Genomic DNA, 23,905 nt, shown 5'->3' on the forward strand with positions numbered 1-23,905 from the left:
CACTTTATTCGTGAGCAGACAACCTTTATGTATCTAATAAACGACGTTTGTATTTGCATCCAAAATGCAAAGGAAACAAGAAAATTCAAATTAAATATGGTTGTGCAATAATGAGCTAATATATTGAATTGAACTTGCTAGAGCTTGGTTAAGTTATATAAAAGTTAGACCATGAACTAAATAAACTGCACAGCACAAACGCTCGGCTCCGATTGCATATTTATTTACATAGTGTTTGTTAGGTCATGTCTTGGATGTATACATTATGCAAGATACTAAAACTTCATACAACACAACTGAATATAAAGCAAATAGAATAAAGAAAACAAGCAAATAAGAAATTTTGCGATTCAGATTTTTATTATATAAATAAAATGGAAGGCATTGTACAATTGTGCTTGTCCAACCATTTTGTGTGAGCTGCAATATTCTTTATTGGTTGGAAAGAACATACTCAGCTTGGTAAATATTCGAGATGAATAATTAGGGAGAAGTAATAAATATATAATAGGAAAATTTAGTTGAAGACAATAAGAAAACTTGTCCAGCATAAAGAAAAGCCAAAAACGGCAGACCATTGAAAGCGTATTTCGTAAAGTATGTGTCAATTGCTATTGTTTCATCTATACACATGAGATGTACTGAACCAACGTTAAACGAGTAACAACTATGATCATCTGAAGTTATTTTATCATTAGTCAGTATGACATTCGTACACACGATAAGTTGTCATGCCTTTAGTGTTTATCTATTATTACCAGTTTTGCATCAAAACAGTAACAATTATCATTGAGTGTACGAGGAGTTGTACTCTTAACACCTCATGATTGTGTGAGGAGTTGTGCTCTCAACACTGGAAAGCCACATTATGAATGTCGCTCAGAATTATTCTCACTCAAATATCAAATCATCTCTGGTAATGCTGTTGAGTTGGGCCATCTTGGCAGAAATTCTCTGACCAAGGCGGTTTGATCTCTTAGACAAAAACTGGTCGAGTTCCCTTTCTCTCTGCTGTCGTGGCACTGGACCCGAGGTTGATACTGGTAGGTTAGTAGAAGGAAGCTTGGTGCCGTGAGGGAACGTGTCACTAAAAATAGGCAGAACTGAATCATATAACAAGCAGAGAGTTAGCTGAATGCTTGTTTTGAAGTCCTCACCAATTAAGTAATTAAGTCTGGTTTTCATATACACTGCAAGCACCGGCGACAGCACCGCAGGGCTATCAGCAGGGAAATGTGAACCTACACGCCGGGTACCGCCAGGTACCACCGGTAGTTGCCGGCGGTCAACGCAAGAGTTCAGCACTGTCCAACTTTCGTGAAGAGCCGCAGGCAAAACCGTCTCGAAATGCACTGTACAGGTGAAGGTGAGCATTTTCGAAACGGCATGGTGAGCGAACATTTTTTATGCGATTATTAGTGATGCAGCTTTATGTGAACAGAAGTCGCCGAGCCTAGCGTCACAAGTGTTTTGCTGCGCAAGATTACCGCCGGGATCTTGCAGCCGATATGGAAACCAGGCTTAAGTCTGTAGTAAGCCAGATGAACAGCTGAGACCTAGTGGTCTAAAAACCCTGACCTGAACACAACAAGCTGTGCTTAGATTCCCAAAAAAGTTCACTTGTGGTGACTAGATGGACATCCAACCATAAATTGATCTCTGCACCAGGGTATGCCTCCAGTTGTCAAGGCTCCCTTGCCTTAGACAGGAGGCAAGGGATCACAGAGCCAATGTTTGAGCTCCTCGAAACTACCATAGTCTCAATTGACACCGCACTCACATTGGTGAACTGCTCACAGAGAGATTTTATGGTACTGGTCAAAGGAAGCAATAGAATTATGTGTGATAATGAGAACTTCTTCCAATTTTATTGTTTTCTTTTATACCTTCATGAGACTTTAAGTCAGTTGAAATAAAAGCTACCTGTAAATTGGAATAGAGCAGTAAACTGTTTGATTATTGGATTACTCTATTTTTTCCAATAAGAAAAGGTTTTCTGTCAATGACTTTGCGCTTGAAAGCGTGGCCACCAAACAGCAAATTACAGACAGACATCAGCTGCCAGTTTGGTTTGTAGAATTAAACAAAGGGTAGAATAGTCAAAGTACTTACACGTTGTAAAGTTAAATGTATTAAAGCTGTATTTTTAAAAAAGGTAAGTTATAACCTTTAAACACCATTTTAGATGTGACAAAGTTGACTTTTCATGCGGACATTAATGAATTTATTGAGTTTGAGATTTTTGAACAAGGCAATAAAGTTGTACTGAGAATTAATTTTTTAATGTCTAAAATGATGTTTACGTTTTTTGACTCATATTTTTAAAATTTAGCTTAGGGACTTTTAGCACAGGATTTTTTAAACTTCGATTGCTTTGTCGGATGGGGCAGCTAATCAATTGGAGCTGAGGCTACCACAACTCAATATCTGAGAATACGCTAAAGCAAGTCAAATGAGTAGAAAAATGATAGTAATAATATTTTCAGCGGTAGCGCTGAGAAAACCAACCCATTTCGCAGAAATATAATATTACTTAATATGTAATATTGTATATAATTTAATAGTATATATAGTATTACATATAAACTATATATAATTTTTATTTAATTAAAATACTATAATATAATAAATCCTATTATAATTAATTAATATATAATTTCAGTTATAATATCATTATATATTTATTATATATTATATATAATTATACATAATATATATCTATACATCTTGGCGTTTGTCCGTATTCTATCTGTCTCTACGAGTGTCCAGTGTAAAGTTTTAGAAATGACAAATCCACTGAACACTAGATTTACATTTAGAATTTCTAGTTTTGTAGACTGGCATTTATCCAATACAGTAGGCTGTTCAACAGGCTATACTATGGCATAGATTGTGCACATGCTTATTGCATCTGCCAGCTTTTTATGGCTTCACGCTTAATACTGCAGCTAGCCATTATAGGTATTTGAAGCCATACCAGAAAAAAAATACTTGCCCATACCTGGAGAAAAATGCTTAAACTCACATAGCCAACAAGACTATTGCAATCAGTGTAGATCTGTAGGAGGCACTGCAGCCGGTACAGTATGAATTGCACAGAAATAAACACGGTACACAGAAATAAACACGGTACACAGAAATAAACAAACACCTTCGTTTAAAAGTTAGATTGGTAAACGTTGTATATGTTGATTACAAGTAAATTTTCTGTGCAAAATCCTTCTTCATTAACTGTGCAACACCGCGCTTTCAACTAGTATACATGTATATATATTTAAATTACATAAAGTATAGCTGTATATAGGTTATACTATATAACTATACCCTCTAACCTATATATATGTAAACCTCAGTGTCTTTCTGTCGTCGTTCGTCTGTCAAGTTATAGCGATAAAGTTTTAGGAACGAAAATCATCCTGGATTTCAACTCGGCATTTCCTGTTCTGAGATGGCAAATTTACCCATTAGACTACATGTGTAACTCAGCATAGCGATTAGTAATAGTGAAGATATTCATTACATCACTTAAAATATGCATAGTGACGTTGTGTCTCACATAATGATTACTAGCTGACCTTGTGGACTCACTGGGTAGATGTCCGAGGTTGCACGGAAAATAAAAACAGCTTATAAACAGTTGCAAGTGGTGTAGTGTAAAGGTAACGTAGTAGGTATTAGAATTTTTATTACCTGTGCAACGCAAGGCACTCATCTAATTGTAAATAAACCTCAAATGAAAGGAAAACATAATTAGCAAGTCGAATTCTATATCATCATATACTGGGAGTTGTCATGTCATCATGTACTCGGAGTTGTCATGTCATCATGTACTCGGAGTTGTCATGTCATCATGTACTCGGAGTTGTCATGTCATCATGTACTCGGAGTTGTCATGTCATCATGTACTCGGAGTTGTCATGTCATCATGTACTCGAAGTTGTCATGTCATCATGTACTCGGAGTTGTCATGTCATCATGTACTCGGAGTTGTCATGCCATCATGTACTCAGAGTTGTCATGTCATCATGTACTCTAAGTTGTCATGTCATCATGTACTCGGAGTTGAAGTCTTCATAAATACAGCATGCTTATACTCTGAACGTGAATGGCCCATGGTAACAATACAATCTCAGAACCAATCTATTATCAAACACAATATCTGACTTGAAATAAATACTTAGATATGAGAAACTTTAGAGAAGATACTACTAATACATCCAATTACACTTATATTTTACTAAAACTATATCTATCGATAAAAAGGAATGGTTGCTACAGTATAATTAAAATCATGTGAAAGTAACTGGCCAAGAATAATTTAATTTCTTAAAATTAAATATATAACTTGTTGATCGGGCATTACAATTTTATTACAATACAATGACAACTTAGACCTTCCAATTTACCAAGCCAAGCAATACCTGGTACTATCCATTTTCCGTATATAACAGGGGTCAGCAACCTTTCCCACTCAAAGAGCCATTTGGATCCGTTTTGCGCAAGAAAAAACGCAGTGGGAGCCACAAACCCCCTGATATTTTAAATTAATCAAAAATGAATACTACATGTAACGTTTTTGTTTAGCTTTTAATGCTTTTATACCATGTTTACATTATAAACCGAAAATGTGTGGTATGTATAATGATTTAACAGCTGAGAAAACAAAATTGCATTTTTGCAAAGAACAATAAAATAATTTTGGCAGTTTTCTTGGCGTATAAATTGTTAGAAAGTGTACTACCTGTATTAGCGTTATTGTTTGTCAGTAGGTTTGTTGACATAATATCAGAATGTATCTCGTAGCGATTTGGCCGTCCGAGCAAATTCCGTAGTACGTTTTTTCGTACTTTTATGTTAAATGTAAAGCCATGTGACAATCATGTGATAAGATACTAATAATAATATAACATAAATAATGACGCATAACTGATAATGTTTGATTTATCACCATAATTACAATTTTCTAAATTATATGATAAGATATAGTGATAAAACTTTTAGATTTTTCAAGAATTACTTGGCACATGGTAAAAAAGGAAAAAGGAAAAACTCCAATGTCAAAGGGAGCCGCAGCGAGGGGACAAAAAGGCTGCAGCGAGGGGATGAAAGGGCCAAATGCGGCTCCGATGTCGCAGATTACTTACCATTGGTATATAACATTTATGCCAACAATACCTTAGAACCGTACAAGGCAACAAACAACCCACAAAGTTATCACTCCAAAACCAATATGAATGTGTACACACCTGCTAGCTTGTTTGTCATCTGTCAGACTAGATTGAGTGTTGACAGGTAACATGTCAAATTGTGCCATAACCATCTCTGGTGTTAATTCTATGCCTTCCTCTCCTTCATTTGAATCACCGCTAAATAATAATTGTAAATACAATGACAATAACCAGCCTTGCCAGACAATAACTCAGACTTTGCAACTATTATCAGGCATAGATAAATGAAAATATCAGGAAATACTGTAAGATGTATTCCTGCTATAAATTGTGGTCAGAAACTCAATGCTTCGTATACAAATATGAAGCATTTATTTCGGTCGTATATAAAATCATACGTAAAATTTGATAACTGGTCTTTAATCTTTACTTCAGCTTGTAAAATTTATAATATAGATAGACTTAGAGATCAAATTATCTGAGAGAGTTGATGAGTGAGTATTCAAAGACTTTAAACTCACTATAATATAGATAGACTTAGATATCAAATTATCTGAGAGAGTTGATGAGCGAGTATTCAACGACTTTAAACTCACTATAATATAGATAGACTTAGAGATCAAATTATGTGAGAGAGTTGATGGGCGAGTATTCAAAGACTTTAAACTCACTATAGCATAGATAGACTTAGAGATCAAATTATCTGAGAGAGTTGATGGGTGAGTATTCAAAGACTTTAAACTTACTATAATATAGATAGACTTAGAGATCAAATTATGTGAGAGAGTTGATGAGTAAGTATTAAAAGACTTTAAACTCACTATAATATAGATAGACTTAGAGATCAAATTATGTGAGAGAGTTGATGAGTAAGTATTAAAAGACTTTAAACTTACTATAATATAAATAGACTTAGAGATCAAATTATGTGAGAGAGTTGGTGAGTAAGTATTCAAAGACTTTAAACTTACTATAATATAAATAGACTTAGAGATCAAATTATGTGAGAGAGTTGATGGGCGAGTATTCAAAGACTTTAAACTCACTATAGCATAGATAGACTTAGAGATCAAATTATCTGAGAGAGTTGATGGGTGAGTATTCAAAGACTTTAAACTTACTATAGCATAGATAGACTTAGAGATCAAATTATCTGAGAGAGTTGATGGGTGAGTATTCAAAGACTTTAAACTTACTATAGCATAGATAGACTTAGAGATCAAATTATCTGAGAGAGTTGATGGGTGAGTATTCAAAGACTTTAAACTTACTATAATATAGATAGACTTAGAGATCAAATTATGTGAGAGAGTTGATGAGTAAGTATTAAAAGACTTTAAACTCACTATAATATAGATAGACTTAGAGATCAAATTATCTGAAAGAGTTGATGGGTGAGTATTCAAAGACTTTAAACTTACTATAATATAGATAGACTTAGAGATCAAATTATGTGAGAGAGTTGGTGAGTAAGTATTCAAAGACTTTAAACTTACTATAATATAAATAGACTTAGAGATCAAATTATCTGAAAGAGTTGATGGGTGAGTATTCAAAGACTTTAAACTTACTATAATATAAATAGACTTAGAGATCAAATTATCTGAGAGAGTTGATGGGTGAGTATTCAAAGACTTTAAACTTACTATAATATAAATAGACTTAGAGATCAAATTATCTGAAAGAGTTGATGGGTGAGTATTCAAAGACTTTAAACTTACTATAATATAAATAGACTTAGAGATCAAATTATCTGAGAGAGTTGATGGGTGAGTATTCAAAGACTTTAAACTTACTATAATATAAATAGACTTAGAGATCAAATTATGTGAGAGAGTTGATGAGTAAGTATTCAAAGACTTTAAACTTACTATAATATAAATAGACTTAGAGATCAAATTATGTGAGAGAGTTGATGAGTGAGTATTCAAAGACTTTAAACTCACTATAATATAGATAGACTTAGAGATCAAATTATGTGAGAGAGTTGATGATTGAGTATTCAAAGACTTTGAACTCACTATAATATAGATAGACTTAGAGATCAAATTATCTGAAAGAGTTGATGGGTGAGTATTCAAAGACTTTAAACTTACTATAATATAAATAGACTTAGAGATCAAATTATCTGAAAGAGTTGATGGGTGAGTATTCAAAGACTTTAAACTTACTATAATATAAATAGACTTAGAGATCAAATTATCTGAGAGAGTTGATGGGTGAGTATTCAAAGACTTTAAACTTACTATAATATAAATAGACTTAGAGATCAAATTATGTGAGAGAGTTGATGAGTGAGTATTCAAAGACTTTAAACTCACTATAATATAGATAGACTTAGAGATCAAATTATGTGAGAGAGTTGATGAGTGAGTATTCAAAGACTTTAAACTCACTACAATATAGATAGACTTAGAGATCAAATTATGTGAGAGAGTTGATGGGTGAGTATTCAAAGACTTTAAACTTACTATAATATAGATAGACTTAGAGATCAAATTATGTGAGAGAGTTGATGGGTGAGTATTCAAAGACTTTAAACTCACTATAATATAGATAGACTTAGAGATCAAATTATGTGAGAGAGTTGATGAGTGAGTATTCAAAGACTTTAAACTCACTACAATATAGATAGACTTAGAGATCAAATTATGTGAGAGAGTTGGTGAGTAAGTATTCAAAGACTTTAAACTTACTATAATATAAATAGACTTAGAGATCAAATTATCTGAAAGAGTTGATGGGTGAGTATTCAAAGACTTTAAACTTACTATAATATAAATAGACTTAGAGATCAAATTATCTGAGAGAGTTGATGAGTGAGTATTCAAAGACTTTAAACTCACTATAATATAGATAGACTTAGAGATCAAATTATGTGAGAGAGTTGATGAGTGAGTATTCAAAGACTTTAAACTCACTACAATATAGATAGACTTAGAGATCAAATTATGTGAGAGAGTTGATGAGAGAGTATTTAAAGATTTTAAACTCACTATAATATAGATAGACTTAGAGATCAAATTATGTGAGAGAGTTGATGAGCGAGTATTCAAAGATTTTAAACTCACTATAATATAGATAGACTTAGAGATCAAATTATGTGAGAGAGTTGATGAGCGAGTATTCAACGACTTTAAACTCACTATAATATAGATAGATTTAGAGATCAAATTATGTGAGAGAGTTGATGAGAGAGTATTTAAAGATTTTAAACTCACTATTCAAGAATGTCTTCCTTGGCAAGTTCTGACTGAAGACTCGGCACTTCAAGAGGCAGCAGATTTTCACTGAAGGGCTCAGTCCATCTTGGTACCCAGACATTACTCAGCGTGGGAGTGTTAGCCAGTGATGTGAGACCTTGAGAGGGGAACTTCTTCCAAAGCATCGTACCTTTGATTACATCCTAAAAAGTCCATTAAACATTCATCTTGAGAAACAATGAACAAGATATAGCATATATGTAAGAATATTCAGATCTGTTACTAATATTCAGTTACTTGATCATGTTTATCAACAACATTCAGGTATATAGGTGTCTGTTACTTTAGAAAGTGTTAATAAATCCCTCTTGTCACATTCACTGAATTGACAACGAGCATTTCATGGGGTCAAGTTATGTTTATACATGCCTCTCGCTCAAGGTACTGTTTCTGAGTAGCTTTGTTTTGGGAAAAGTCAGCTGCATGCACAGTGTATTTGGGCAGAGGGCAAAGGTGGTAGTCTGTATCCACTTCTCCGTACGGCGCAGGTGATTGAAATACTTGTAGGCCTGGAGTCGCATTCTTCAACATAAACGTTTGAAAAGCTACTCATGTAAATGATACATTGGCATTGATTATTGATTCATTAAAATTGTAAATTATTGCAAAAATTACAAAATAGAATAAAAAACGAACATGAAAACAATATTTGTAGTACATGTATATTGTAAATCCTCGTGGATAAACCGGCATCATGTACTGATCGCACCCTAAACTTTGACAGCTGTTTTTGAGTTACAAATATACAGTGTGGTATAAGCAACACCAGTTATTTTTTGATTAATTTAAAAAACTTCATTTAAAAGGTAGATTAATTGAAAAATGCCACCATTTAAGAAGATGTCGCCAACCGCATAAACGATATAATAGTCTAATGGCAATTTATTTCACACCTGATGATTATCTGAGTGAGTGATACTCAAACTAAACTGCCCGGGCTCTTTAGTCTTATAATACGCCCTCCATGACCTTCAATCCACGAGCATTCATGAAATACTTGTTTCTAATTCTCACAAACACAAAACAGTTTTTTTTAAGTTAAAATATACCAAAAAGTATTAGCAAAGATTTACAAGTGTTTTCTCAGATTAATATTATCGTGATGCATCTCGAATCATCTAAAATGAACAATTTACGATATATCGCGATTCGATATCGCGAGTTGGCAATATCGAATTGAATCGTCTGGCACTTTTTAGAAATCATGAGGCTCTAGTTCATGTCATAAACACAAAATAAACATGCACTAAGCCTGGTATCTTGTGTATTACTTTCGAATATAATTGTTACAATGTTACATTGTTACTCCCTGTGAATTTAGTCATAAATAAATTTGAATAGCCATAAATTAATCCTCATCTTATCCTAATTTTAAACATGTAAACCAAAATTATGTTGGTAAATGATTATGTTAGCTACATTCTGAGCATTTCACTATTTAATGTTTAAAGATAGCAATCTGTACAGGCATGGCCATAGGCCCACATATATTATTAATCGCTTGTTTCAAGTCATATACTGTATAAGATTTGAAATAAACTATTAATAATATATCTGGCCATATAATCAAATCTGTACAGATTATTATCTTTCAACATTAAAAAATGAAATTTTCAAATTTTAGCCACCATAATAATTAAAAACACAATTTCCCAGCCGTTTGCTTTACATATTTAAAATCAAATTAATTAAACTAAAAAGTGAAATTTTTAAAGTTTTCTATCCAAAGAGTCCAGTTTATTTCGCACACCGCTGTATAGATATTACTTACAAATATATGCAGAGGAGGATAGTCAATAGGCTTGAACATGGCATCAGGAGGTGAAAGATTTACACATGCAACATTATCTTCCATCTCGTGTTTCTCCAAGTCCTCTATCCGCAGCTCTGGTACCTTGCTGCCGCTAGCCTGAGTGACAGTATTGGCAGCCATATCTTGTATGACTTCATCTCTTGTAGCTGCTGCCTCGTGGGCCTTCACCAAGTTTATTATTTCCTCCTAGACAAATGAAAAGGAGTCACAGAGTCAAATGCATTGAATCGGTAAGCACTATTGCAGCAAGAAAAATAAACCCACTAGCAGAGAGGTAAAGATTACAGGTTAATATCATCTTGACAAGTATAGCTACTAGATATACTAACTATATAAAATATACTTTAAAAGTTTATTTTTGAAACATCTTAAAAAAAATTTTAGTTTTTTGAAAATTAAAAAAAAATTCAATTTTCTTATCTTAAAAAATTTTTTATTTTTAAAAATTCAATTTAGCTGCAAAAAAAAATAAGGAAAGTAAATAGAAAAGATAAACCCATTAGCGGCGATTTAAATATAACAGGTTGATATAATGCTGACAAGTGTATCTACTAGAATTACCAACTATTGTATGTACATAATTGTACTTCGACAATTGTCATTTTTAAAAAGTCAATTTAGCTGTGATACACAATTCGCTCCAAACAAAGTTCGCTTATCAATTTGGGGTAGCTAAAATGAGAGGTTTACATTCATAAGGCAAAGACTTTGTAATCTTGTTCAACTCATAGGATCATCAGCCACAACACAAATATTTCCTTATCTCTTTGATCATACATGTATGTAAAGACTTATTACAAAATTTACTGTAGTAGGAAACTAGGCATTATTAACCAATTAACAAAATAGCTACAGAATTATATATTTTGATTGGTCAATTTTACTTTTGTTGTATTTTATAGCATGTATCTCCCTGGTACCATCACAAAGGTCCATAGAATTTGAGCTAGAATAATGTCTGCAGTATCAAGCCTACTGGCCCATCCGGCGCTCAACAAATATATTATTTGCTTGATTTAGCAGTATTAAAATATTACGACTGTGTTTAAAAAGTGTAAATATAAGAGATAGATTTCATCATGACATGAAATTGTTGTTTAAATTCATAACCACTTGACTTGATAATATGATCCCTAAAACTTACACGTGTAAAATTGATATTCAACAAAAGATCTAATAGCGACAATGGTAAATGGGAGACTGCATAGTATATAAAATTTCATTCTCGACAGCTAATAGAAAGTGCGCGAATTTATTCTAAACTCAGTTTAGTAAAGTTAGAACAAATTTACGTGTTTCTGCGTGTCAGACAATCTAGGTACATCCTGAGACTCGTAACGATATACGATATGATTCGGTCATTTGCGCATCTAAACCTGGAATTTATTATAAAAAAGTACCAAATCAATTTTTGGTTAAAAATGTTAGTGAACGTAATTGTTAACAGTATGTTAACAATCGTTGACCAATGTTTAACAAATTTTAACTTATTGTTAACGTTTGTAAATGATTGTTAACATACTGTAACATTAACAGCTGTTAAATTACTGTTAACAGTTGTCAACAACAACAAATCATTAACAATTGTTAACAATTGAAAGCATTGTAAGCTTTTGAGATAAAATTTCTTAACAAATGTTAACATATTATTAACAGTCAGAACACATAATTGCTTAATTATCTTAGTTTAATAGAATTGCTGTTTCTATTTACAGGCAACTGACAGAAGGTAAAATTTGTTAGTTAAAACTTAACAGCACTTAATGTTAACTTAACATTATCAAGTACCTTAGCTCCAGTTCGTAGAGTTCTTGCTAGCACCGGTTCGACGTAGTCATAGCCTAAGTGAATCTCATGATTGTTATAGCCCAATAGTTTAGACTGCGCAGGTACTTGCAGACTAAAGAAAGGTGTTTTCATAACGAGGTCGACATCAGTTTCATAAGTAACAACTTCATTGAGGGCGTCTGGAGCCATTTCATCCTTCTTGTTAGGAGGTACAAAGAAAGGATATTTTGCATGCACCACTTTGGCTGACGATAGTCGTGGGCGAAGTTTATTAGCTAATGGATCAGCTGCCTCCTCATCTTCGGCATCTGCAGTGTATGAGAAAACAACTCCAGCTCAGAATAATGATAAAAATATACTGTCCATGTATGTAAACTATATCTATTTGTCTATAACACAAGGTGTGGCTCTCGCTCATGCCATGGCACTATCCCCATGCTAAAGGTCAGTTGAAGGTTACGCTCAATCGACTCAGCGTTATCAACCATTAGTTCAAGGTCACCAGCAGCGAGTTCAGCATTCCTCTCATCAACAACTCGAAGCCATTTCAAAGCAGAGCATTAGAACACACTATCAGTTTTAAATTACTACAAAAACCAGATTACCAACTAAAAGTTCAGCTGTGCATGACACTTTCTAAAAGTTCAAGGTCATTCTCTACTCGTGCAATCGTGTTACTAACTATCGTGCATTGTGGCGCGGCTAGAGTGCAGCTAGTAAGCATGTTAGTATAATAACCTATAAATGGCACTCGTTTCACAGCGTGTTTACCACTGTCGCCCATATTGCCATCCCCACTCAGCAGCTCCTGCTTCTTGTTCCAGTTCTTAAGAAACCCATTCAATTGGCGAAGATTTTTTGTAGCCCGGTTTCTCAGTATAATCTAAAAGACATCAATGAACACTAAGAAATTAGACTGCAATCTATCCTTGACATAAAATTAATGGACAGAAATGAAAGCTATTAACCATATATGCATCTTACACATAATAATCTATATATATATATTTCTCAAAGTCCGTCTGTATGTTGTATGTCTGTCTGTTGGTTTTCCGGCTATTATTAGAACAGCTGAGCTGGACAACAATGCAGACAACAATGCAGAATGGTAAGTCATGGCTTACCTTCATTGGAAGCCTAACCTTATTAACTAGCTTAGTGGAGTTTTCCATTGGCAAAATGCCAGGCTACTAGCTTAAAAGGTGCAGTTGTTTGACAAAGTTTTAAAACCTTTACAGTTGTTTTTATTTTTCTCTTAATTTATTTCAACAACACGACACACTTCTCTCATGATATGTAGTTTGAAAGTTAGAATGGCAAATGTTGTTATACGTTAAATACAAATCAATTTTCTGTCCAAAGATTCTTCTATTACACGGGCAACGCCGGGTGGCGCAGCTAGTCATGTATATAACCACTTGCTAACATAATTATTAGCTATCAAAAGAGAAAAAAATATCTATATACTTATGTTAAACCCTGTGTTATAGCAATTAAATCCTAGCAATAAAAATCCAGACGGTACCAGATTTGATCCGAGGACCTCCAGATCTAGAAGCAGCAAACGTAGCCATTAAGCTATGCTGAATCCGTGTATGTATTGGGTAAATAGTCATTATATTGGTTAAGATACTTATGTTTAAAGCACTTGCTTGGGGTTAAGCGTAAGGATTGTTAAGCTGGCCCAAAACAACAGTATTATTTTAGTAAAGATCTAGCTTTCCAGGTGGGTTACTCAAGTTCATTAGCTAATTATTATATTATTCATTATTCACCCGTGCAACGCCAGACATTTGACTAGTTACATGTATATAATCACTTTGTAACAACATTATTAGCTGTCAGCAGAGAAAAAAGATCTATATATACTCAGAGATATCTACAGTTACAGGTAATCAAACTCATATCTACTTGTTCTAGATAATCAAACTTATATCCATCATATTGAAAGCTCATATCTAATCGTAATAGGTATAAGGTATGAAGTAGTCAAATGTATAGTGACAAATACTAGGACCTCAAACTTATATCCAGTAGTACTCAAACCCACAATTATAAGTACCACGTAATCTTAATTAATGATATTAGGTGCTCAAACCTGTATCTATAGACACTCCAACCTACATATACAGGTACTAAATGTTCAAAATTACATCTACAGGTAAAAGGTGCTTAAACCTACACTCACAGGTACTCAATCAAGATTATCAGTATCACAGAATCAAATCTACAAGCTCTAGCTAGTCAATTATAATCGGACCTTCCTGGCTGCTTGAGTGAATCTATCTGTAGCATTATGCCTAGTAGACCAGGGGTTGTTACTGTAGAGATCAAACTGGACTCCTTCCTCAGCCAACTACAGAACATCCAAAATAGTCAATGATAGTTTAGTAGGTTATGATACATGAACTGGCTTCCACTTAAACTTGTTACAGAGATTATTAGCCAGAAAGAAAGACTGAAAATATTGCACATCTCTAAAGTATCAGAAAATGAATCAACCCAACTTATTCTTGTTATAAATATTTGCTATAAAACAACTGCTGCTTACAAGTAAATAGAAATAATAATCTGAATATAATTTTAATATAATATATTATATTATATTCAAATAATAAAATTACATCATTAATACTATTATTTGAGTATAATAATATACCATATTATTATAATAAATTATAATATTATTTGAATATAATACAAATAGAATATAAAATCAAAAAAATCGATTATATATTCTATTTATATTTAATCGAAATATAGTGCTGATTTTTCAGCCTATATGTTGACAAAGAAGTTGTAAGCAAATCTCAAGTAATTATTGTTAAAGAGCGATAAATTTGTAAATAGTAATAAATCATAAATAAAAAATCTGTTTTATTCATGGTATAAAATATTTAAAAAACATATTGTATTGAAGAAGAAATTTACAATGAAAACTAGGGATCAAATAAGCTAAAATATGATAGCAAACAATGAATAAAACTAGTATATTATTATTTCAACTTGGATAGCCTACAGTGACAACAAATAATATGAACAACTTCATGGTAGTCTTTAGAAAGTTAAATATTTGGCTTGCAAAGCTAGTTGTAAAGTCTATTGAAAACTTAGCCTCAAAACTAGGAAAGGTCAATAAGCACTGCAGATGGGTTCACCATGGCATGACTTACACATAGGTAATGCATAGACAGATAAATGTAATTGGTTCCATCATAGAATAACCCTACTGAATATTCTCATAACAAAATGCACTTGTAAATACTAAAGATAAAGATTAGCAGATAGCTTTATATTCATATAGAAATGATTAGATACAAGTATTATTTAATATAGGCTACTAGGTGTACACAAGGTAAATCATACTTGGGTTGAATGCCGGATAGTTCTTCTCCATGCTGAATCTGTTTCTGTTCTCTGTTTTTCATCAGCTGGAGTCGGATCCCCCCGTAATTCCTAAACAAGTATTCCAAAGCGTTACTAAATAAATGAATGTTTTATATATTATGAATACTATCATTATATATATACATATATATATATATACATATATATATATATATCTCAGTGTCTGTCTTTCTGCGATTTGATCTGTCCAGCTGTAGCTATTAAAATTCGGGAATGAAAAATCCGTATCACAGATCACAGAAGATTGATCTCCGAAGCTCCCTTTCACCAGGCAATAAGCTAACCAATTGAGCTACGCAAGAAACAATAGATTCATTGGGCAGTATGAGTAGTTATCTAGGTTAAAATACGCATAGCAACTCTGTATTACGTTACGACGCAACATCATTAAAGCTTGCTCTCACGGCTCTTATTAGTAAGTTTAGCAATATGGATACTAGCTTACTCAAATTATCCATTGGCCATGTACTAGCCTAATGGCAAGTGGCAGGTAACTAAATTACCTGCTACTGTTTATAAGCCGATTTTAATAACTGTGCAACACCGGACATTCCGCTAGTATAAATATAAAAAAAATTATGTAATATGTCAAATATAATTTTTGTTTATGGAAAATTGTTTAATCACTTATTATCTAAAAAAGATGATGCTTATCAATCTTTATAATGGGATATCTAAGTTCAGTATCTTCAGCTTTATAACAAGACTGAAGCTAACACCTTCCGTTGTCAACATTCACCAAAACTGCAAGTATCACCTTGTTTTTTTCAAAAAAATTCATCATGATTGTAAAGGAGTAAATATTTTCCCAACTCCCTTATATAGCCTTGGTGTACAAGTTTCTGATTTGATTTATCACTGGCCAGATAAACATCAGCAAACTACAAGTAAACTAGATTCTCAAATGATGTTACCACCATGTTATTTGGTTTTTTTAGTTCTATTTTATTGCTCTAAATAGGTGGCCCTGTTCAAACTACAGTAAGTTGCAGTGTTCATATTTTCTACCTTTTACATATATAAAACATCTGAAAGCTTGTTAATTTCTTCATGATAAACCTTCTCAATAAAAATATTTTATTGTAAAACTTCTACAAGAGAATCAACTGATCCCAAACCATTTATACAATGTATCATGAAATATTCGCCTCTAAAATCTGACACCTAAGAAACATGTAGTGTTTTAAGTTATTGCAGGCATACAGTCTGCTTGTAGAACATATTCAAACTGAAGTTGTAGATTTGAGACGGTTGATAAGGTACAACACAGTTATTCTCATCTGATGATGTCATCACAATGTGTTAAGCTGATTGGTTGTAGATCGTACATCATTTCAGCTTTCAAAGATGTGATCACATCAAGTTCTAGTGGAATTTATCAGAAAGAATAGATATTTGATGAGATAATGATACATATTTTATACTTATCTATAATTTTAGATTATGAGGGAATCTTTTAGGTGATCTGACTGCCAAAGTGGTTGAAGATTAAAATCGACAAACCTTTATCACAGTTAAAACACCCAGAAGGACAAGATGTGCCCAGCGATCTTCCAAAAGTACATCAATAGTCGTGCTTCCTGTTTTAATGTTGGTATGCTCGTACAAACACACGGACAATGTAAACTTCATCTGTACAGTTGCTAATATTTACACAGCATAAACAAGGCACACATAATATAACTATAATACAATAATATTATTATAATATATAATTAATATATTATAATAATATTATAATATATAATATAACATAATAATGTTTATTACAATATTATAATATAATATTATAATAAATATTTTTCACTATAATATAATAATTTCAAATAATCGCAAAAAATACATTTACATAAGATTATTATTGCCTTATATTATGTAATAGTAAAAGTACATAATATATCGCAACTGCTTCATATTTTTCAGTTACTTCTCAGCCTTGATTGTACAATTTCTGATGATTTGCAGACGATCTCAATTATTAAAACCCTAAAGAGCAAACTGTAACAGCAACCTTGTAATTAGACCAAGCATGTTCTCTCTCGCCCAAGATCTTAGATCTGTCCTGTGCTGTCATGGCTGTTTCACCAAGTTTCACCTGCCACCTTAGCTGATTCTGTCTCTCCTCATATACATTCTTCCGTACTGCCTGCTCAAACCTGCAGAACAGGAGAAAGGTCATTAATAGTGGATCACAAGTGGTAATTGAAGAGAGTTCTCCCTATAGACAGCCATAGGAAGGAAATTTAAGACTTGATTGTGGAACACTTACTTATGGAGTTTAGGCAGCGGTTTTTAAATAGTCGCAATTATAATTATTACAAACAGTTTTACATTATTATTTATAAAATATTGAAAACGGTTTCTTTTTCCAATTTACTGAAAAAACCTCTAATTGAACATCACTTTTATTTGACTGCCGCTATAATAAGGGAGGGAATAGGTGAAAAATAGAGTGCAAAGGTGTTCAAATAGTGGTTTTACGGTAACCAATATTGAGAAATTAATCAAATTAATTAATTTTCTCAAATTTCATCAAATTTACCTGAACATTCTAAAAACTGCACAGTTTAAGTGTTGTGTGACCAGGTAATAACTTCCCTATTAATTTATTTTACAAACCTCTTCTCAAATAGTAAAATTGTAACTTTGATCACAGCTAATTATCTATATCAGAGACAATCACATAGTATTGGAGATCAGTTGCTCTAGAAATATTTCAAAATTTTAAGCCCCACAGTAAGTCAAATTGACCACTTTTTACTTATATCTTGCTATTGTTTTGGAATTTTCATCAAAAGAACTTAAGGTTTCACCTGGAACAACTCACAATTTTGAATAAAAAATAATAAAAACATACAAATATGCAAAAGAAATCAAGAGCGAAAGGTATATGATGAAGGAGAAAAAAGAATAACACAAGCATTTACATATATAATACAAAAATAAGATTTGAAAAATCTAAAAAAATAATTGACAATAGTTGCAATTTGATGAAGTGACTCCAGTTAGTCATGGATGGCTTTTTTCCTATTGAAAATTAACCTTCTATTACTTGCACATTTATATGCATATCTCCGAACAAAGAAATCTCGGGAGTTGCTCTCTCAACGAGCATAAATGAGACACTCCCTACTATTACAATAACTCACAGCTGCAAGTTAACCTACATCTTAATAGAGAATTAGAAGCTAATCATATCAAGCAGTGAATATGTTGCGTAACTGCAAACCAAGTTTCTATGTCTATGGCTCACCTATTCTCCTTCATCTGCCTGCCACTCACAGACTTTTCAGCCTCAATGAGCTCTTTGAGTGTCATCTTACCAGGAGTTTGAATGAGCATGTTTGAAACGTGATGAACAGTCTCGATCCTCTCTGGTATTCTAATGCCATCAACCTGAGAAGCACTGCTATTTGTAGCCATACTACACGTGCAGCCACTCATACTAAGGTCTGGTTCAGCAAGAAGCAATTTCTCATGTACAGCATAAACAAAGCAGGTACCGGTATGTCTATTCAAGCTACGCAGCTGATATGAGTTGACATGATACTTGTGAACAAAATACTAGTTCCCATAATCCCAATTAACTTGGTACAATTTTATATGATACAAGCTCATAGGTACGTGATTAAAACATGATACATGATATGAGTTAACATGGTACAAAGTTAGTATGATAGAAGTTTATATGAGTCAACATGGTATAAATTGACACGAGTCTACATAATACGAGTTAGCATAATACACACTTAGCTAATACAAGATGCTCTCTGATATAAGTTTATATGAATAAAGTTATGGATAAGGCTGAGTTCTGATAACCACAAGAATGTTGTCTATATTTGCTCTTCGTTTGCCCTCCATATGTATTATATAATACTAATAATATAATACTAGCAAATACTAAGATTCAATATTTCAGTTTTTGTAAGCCTACATCTTATTTCAACCTGAGGACTAACAAACAAGATAGGACAACTCACAATCTTTTTCTCCTTAACTGCTAGCTCTTTTGAAAGGCTTTTGGATGATTTACGATTACTCATCTTTTTCTGTCTGCTCCGCTCTAACGGAGAAGAAACCCTTTTCTGTGACAATTCCTCGGAGACATCTTTCCTACAACCAATAGAATCATTCATAGAACTATCACAGACAGTCTGTTACATATGTAAGGGTACAGGTTGGTTATATCAAATTAAAATTCTGCCCATGAAAGCGCGTGAGTAAACTGACGGAGAATATACAACAGGAAATAAGCCAGAAACATATTTCAATACACTTGTAAGAGAGATAATTTTATGAAATTACTTACACCGCATTAATCCCGGGTTGACAATAGCCTGTGATTGTGCAGGTGATGGGCTTAGAGTTGAATTGAGAGACGTCTAGCTGAAGTCTCATAATGGAAGTAGAATAGCTGATTGGTTCGTAGTGTATGAAGACTGTGATGAATCCATTGGCAGGCACCAGCCCTGAGCAGAGATATTGAATCCATATGAATAAATCTGCGATCTACGTGTAAACAGTTTGATCCTAGCTATCACAGTTGCGCACGAGTCTTTTTTTAAAATGGATGCAAATAAAATGGAGTTCATGATTCAATATTCCAATTTGCAGTTAGGCGCACTCCCAACTGCTCTAAACCAAATTTCTACATCTAGGAACAACTGTGCGCATAATTATTACACATGACTACTAGCCAGCATACTAGTAAATTGATGCAATGTGCAATGAGATTGCACTTCCAGCCTATCATCTAACGTCGATCAAATACGTGAAAATGCGTAAATTGTAAGAATTGAGTAGTTTTTATCTTGAAAAACTAAACTAGTAATACGGTTGTGTTATAGATGGTCGATATGTGTTTCATGAAAAAAGATAAAGCATTTATTCAGAGATAAAATGACTAAACCAAAGCAACTTACAAATAAAAAAGTGTTATGAATATTGAATATAGGCTAAACAATATCTAATCTCAATAAAAACTGTTTTCTCCATAAGTCGACGGCATTCTAAATCTTTCACTTTTCGTTTCCTAACAAAAGGCCAACATTAATCCATATAAAAAGCTACAAGCAAGTTTGTTTAATCTTGTTATATGAAAACTTGCTATCCATTTAGCTTTAACAGATGTTAGTCTGCCAACAGAACTTGTTTTCAGTGTTAAAGAGTGTTTAGCGATATGAGTAGGACAAACCTTGTAAGGGTGTCACTGTAAACGCTTCATCATCCTGCACTTTGGTAAGTTGAAACTCAAAGTCCACCGGCACGCGACAGCTCAGTGTGAATGTGTGAGTTCTCCTGTAAGAAGAATTTGAAAATGCTTTGACTGTAATACTTATTAAGGTTTTGACTGTAATACTTATTAAGGTTCTGACTGTCGCATAATGATACAAAAGACATAGTGAGTCAATCAGACTATGAGCTTTACATAAAATATTTTAGTTCAAAAGAGTATAAAGGTTATGACTGTAACGTATTCTTAAATATTCATTTCATATTGAGTAGCGGTACAGTATTAAGATTTTGAAAGTAGTGTAATGGTACCAAAACTCCCTCAGCCAACAAAACTATAACATCTACAAACTATGAGTCTCTGCATCAATTTGTCAAGGTTATGACTGTACTGAACAAATGATGACCTAGCAACGAAGTGTAACTGATGCTAAAACGGGAATGATGGAATATGGAAAATAAAAAGCTTTCATCAAACGTGTTTTTTTAGACGATGCAGATAATTTATGAACAAAAAAACAGCAGTGTTGTTTTACTTTCAATTTTTACATTGTCATCCAATTAATGGTGTTAATATATATTTTCCTGTCTTACCATATCAATAGCATAAAATGATATTCCTTATGCAGAAATCTATACAAAGACTTGTGTACTACCGATCACATATTCCAGCTTACCACACTCTCATCAATCACATCACTAAACCTTTGAACATATTGCCTTATTCCAAACTTACTCATTTCTCTATTTGTATTACAGGATTCAAAATCCTTCGTAAACTCTGCCCAGATTATTTGTATTGAACCTTTCATACATATAACAAACATAGTTTTCTATTCCGTGATACCAGCATACTGCATCCACCACCACATGGTCTAGTTTATGAACTTCCTGCTACTACAACCTTGAATTCATTATCCTTACTCCTCCGCAATGCTATCAGACAATCAACGCTCAAAACATGTTTGTTCAATGCTCTCAATAATTCCTGATTTCTGTCTTTCATTTACTTTTTTTGTCATGTAATAATAACATCGTTTTGTTGATTACCAATGTCAATAAAAAACTATGCATATACATACAATTGTTTACAATCAAATTCAGCACACTGCAAGCTTGTAGCATGTAAAGAACGTACCTTTGACCTATATTGGTTAGAGGAAACTTGAGTTGAGCAGGAAATTCTGAAGTATCCATAATTGGGTAGGCATGTATTGGAATAACCAGATTATCTTCACCCTGTCAGAGTAACAGTAAACAAGTAAATGCCAAGTTACCTATAAGCCGGGTATATATTGTATTACAGAATGAACATACACTTATCTCTTAAAAATGTTACTAGAGGCAGACAACTTCTGTTAGTTTTGACAAGTTTTAACAAGTAGCTGAAATTTAAAAAGCTGATTTACAAATATACTGTAGCGTCTACAGTGGCTACATGGATAAATGGACACACACTCTTATTAATATGGTGAAGATTATTATTTCCACTCCGCAGAAAATTGTCAAGCGTCGACCGGTCTGCCGTTGGAAAAAGGTTGGAACCACTGCTGAATCCTATATTTATTACAACTGTACAACAACCTTCATCAATCAATTTTCAAGTAAGCAACATAAACTTGTCAGCCTGCAGCATCCAAAAAAGTGTAAAAAGTTATATTTATTAGTATCGGCCTAACATAGTCGAAAATTGCAATCACCAAGAGAGGCTTAAACAAATTATATGAATATCGGAACTTGTGAAAATTCCAGTTGTCTTGATTGAATAAAACTTTTATGACAGTGATTTAGTGAACAGTGCAAAAATAGCACTTGATGCAATAAATAGTGCAAACATAACATTGGGTTTACAAAATTATGCACACACCCTTCGATAAAGTAAACAGTGCAGCCATCATATTCAACTAAATTAATACTGCAAAGATAGCATTTAGTTTAGGAAATAGTAAACACATTTAATCTTAATCTAATAGATCAAAGTGTTTGTTGGTCTGTCTTGTGTCCAGTTATAGCGATAAAATATGCACGCTTGCAGTGCTTGCTAGTGTGAGGAACAAAAAACCACGTCACACTGGAATTGAACTCTGAAACACCAGTTGCGCTGACAGGTGCACTAACCACTATGCCATGCATCCAACTTGCCATACTATGGAATAAATGTGGACATACTTATTACACCTGCCAAACTTTAATGACGCACGGGACTGCCAGTGTACTAGAAGAAAAATATGTGCCCAAACCAAGTGCGCTACTATCTGAGATAGTCAACCACCTTTCTACATCTGAGAATAATTGTGCACGCAGTTATTACACATGGCAATCTCTCACGGTGCAAGAAACTGTCAGCGTAAAAGTAATAAATAATTTTAAACTGTACTTACTGGGCAGTGAATCCTGATTGCATCGTAGTAGTATCTATAGTCATCTGGATGAAATTCAACAATGCAATTCATAGTCATACCAGGAACGAGTCTCTCACATTTGGTGTATTTAATGCTGAACTGACTGGTTTGTGGAGGAATAATATGCAACCTAACAACTTCTCGTGCAACATTGCACAATGAGATAACTTTATGTACAGTCTTTCCAACTTCAATGCCTTCAAAGTTGAGTACAGATGGGGTAGCCTTAACAGCAGCATTTTGTTGTACTTTGGCGTATATCTCTAAAATAAAGATTGCTTTATAAAGTAATGTAACATAGATCAGATATCTTGATGCCCATGGCAAAAAATAATTTCGCAGTAGTGTCATATTTAATGTGATGAAGAATGTGACGGTAGAAGTTGCATGAAGTTCATAAACTGTAACAGTACCAGTAAATCGACAGATGTATAAATTGATTTCACGGAAAAATTATTAAACAATACAAAACTCTAAATAAATTATCTTTAAAAAATAATAACGCAGGCACTTTCAAGCGTTGTCGGCATTAATTTTATGAAAATATAGTAAACACGTGCCACTTACTGGAACTAAGTATATGATTTGGTACAGGTGGCCTAGGAGCAGAAGTGTTGTCTACAAACTGAAATGTTTCAAGAAACGTAGCAGCTTTAGGCGCAGCCATGGTTAAATTTTTAACGATTTTATCATATACTCAAAACGAAATGTGTGGCACTGCTAGCATTTAAGTAAATAAGTCAGTTCTTAACATCTTCTTCCATATTGCAGTGTTCACCATAGTAACACAGGCACCGTAAGCTTCGTGAACTCGCGAGACTCCTGACT

The 23,905-nt window shown here is 33.3% G+C and overlaps 1 protein-coding gene across 1 annotated transcript; it reads right to left on the reverse strand.

Moving 5' to 3' along the window:
- Nucleotides 1-491: 491 nt before the first annotated feature.
- On the reverse strand, nucleotides 492-23,784 carry LOC137387389 (cilia- and flagella-associated protein 221-like). Its single transcript, XM_068073800.1, has 17 exons — nucleotides 23,645-23,784; nucleotides 23,057-23,340; nucleotides 21,814-21,914; nucleotides 20,638-20,741; nucleotides 19,753-19,912; nucleotides 19,424-19,556; nucleotides 18,694-18,836; nucleotides 17,452-17,596; nucleotides 15,399-15,488; nucleotides 14,293-14,388; nucleotides 12,804-12,915; nucleotides 12,033-12,340; nucleotides 10,203-10,430; nucleotides 8,801-8,953; nucleotides 8,390-8,574; nucleotides 5,247-5,366; nucleotides 492-1,087 (listed from the first exon to the last, which is right to left on the reverse strand). Exons 1-17 carry the CDS (start codon nucleotides 23,742-23,744, stop codon nucleotides 892-894), a joined length of 2,658 nt encoding a protein of 885 aa, XP_067929901.1. The 5' UTR covers nucleotides 23,745-23,784; the 3' UTR covers nucleotides 492-891.
- Nucleotides 23,785-23,905: the final 121 nt, after the last annotated feature.

This window comes from Watersipora subatra, chromosome 2 (assembly GCF_963576615.1).
Source record: "Watersipora subatra chromosome 2, tzWatSuba1.1, whole genome shotgun sequence".
Taxonomy (NCBI): domain Eukaryota; kingdom Metazoa; phylum Bryozoa; class Gymnolaemata; order Cheilostomatida; family Watersiporidae; genus Watersipora; species Watersipora subatra.

Bases quoted from the DNA above. Each gene is read 5' to 3' on its own strand.
- LOC137387389 (XM_068073800.1), bottom strand. From the start codon at position 23,744: ATGGCTGCGCCTAAAGCTGCTACGTTTCTTGAAACATTTCAGTTTGTA. The intron at 20,742-21,813 runs GTACGTTCTTTA...TTCTTCTTACAG, and splicing joins CTAACCAATATAGGTCAAAG to GAGAACTCACACATTCACAC. The intron at 15,489-17,451 runs GTTGCTGTTACA...ATACTTGTTTAG, and splicing joins ATGCTTGGTCTAATTACAAG to GAATTACGGGGGGATCCGAC.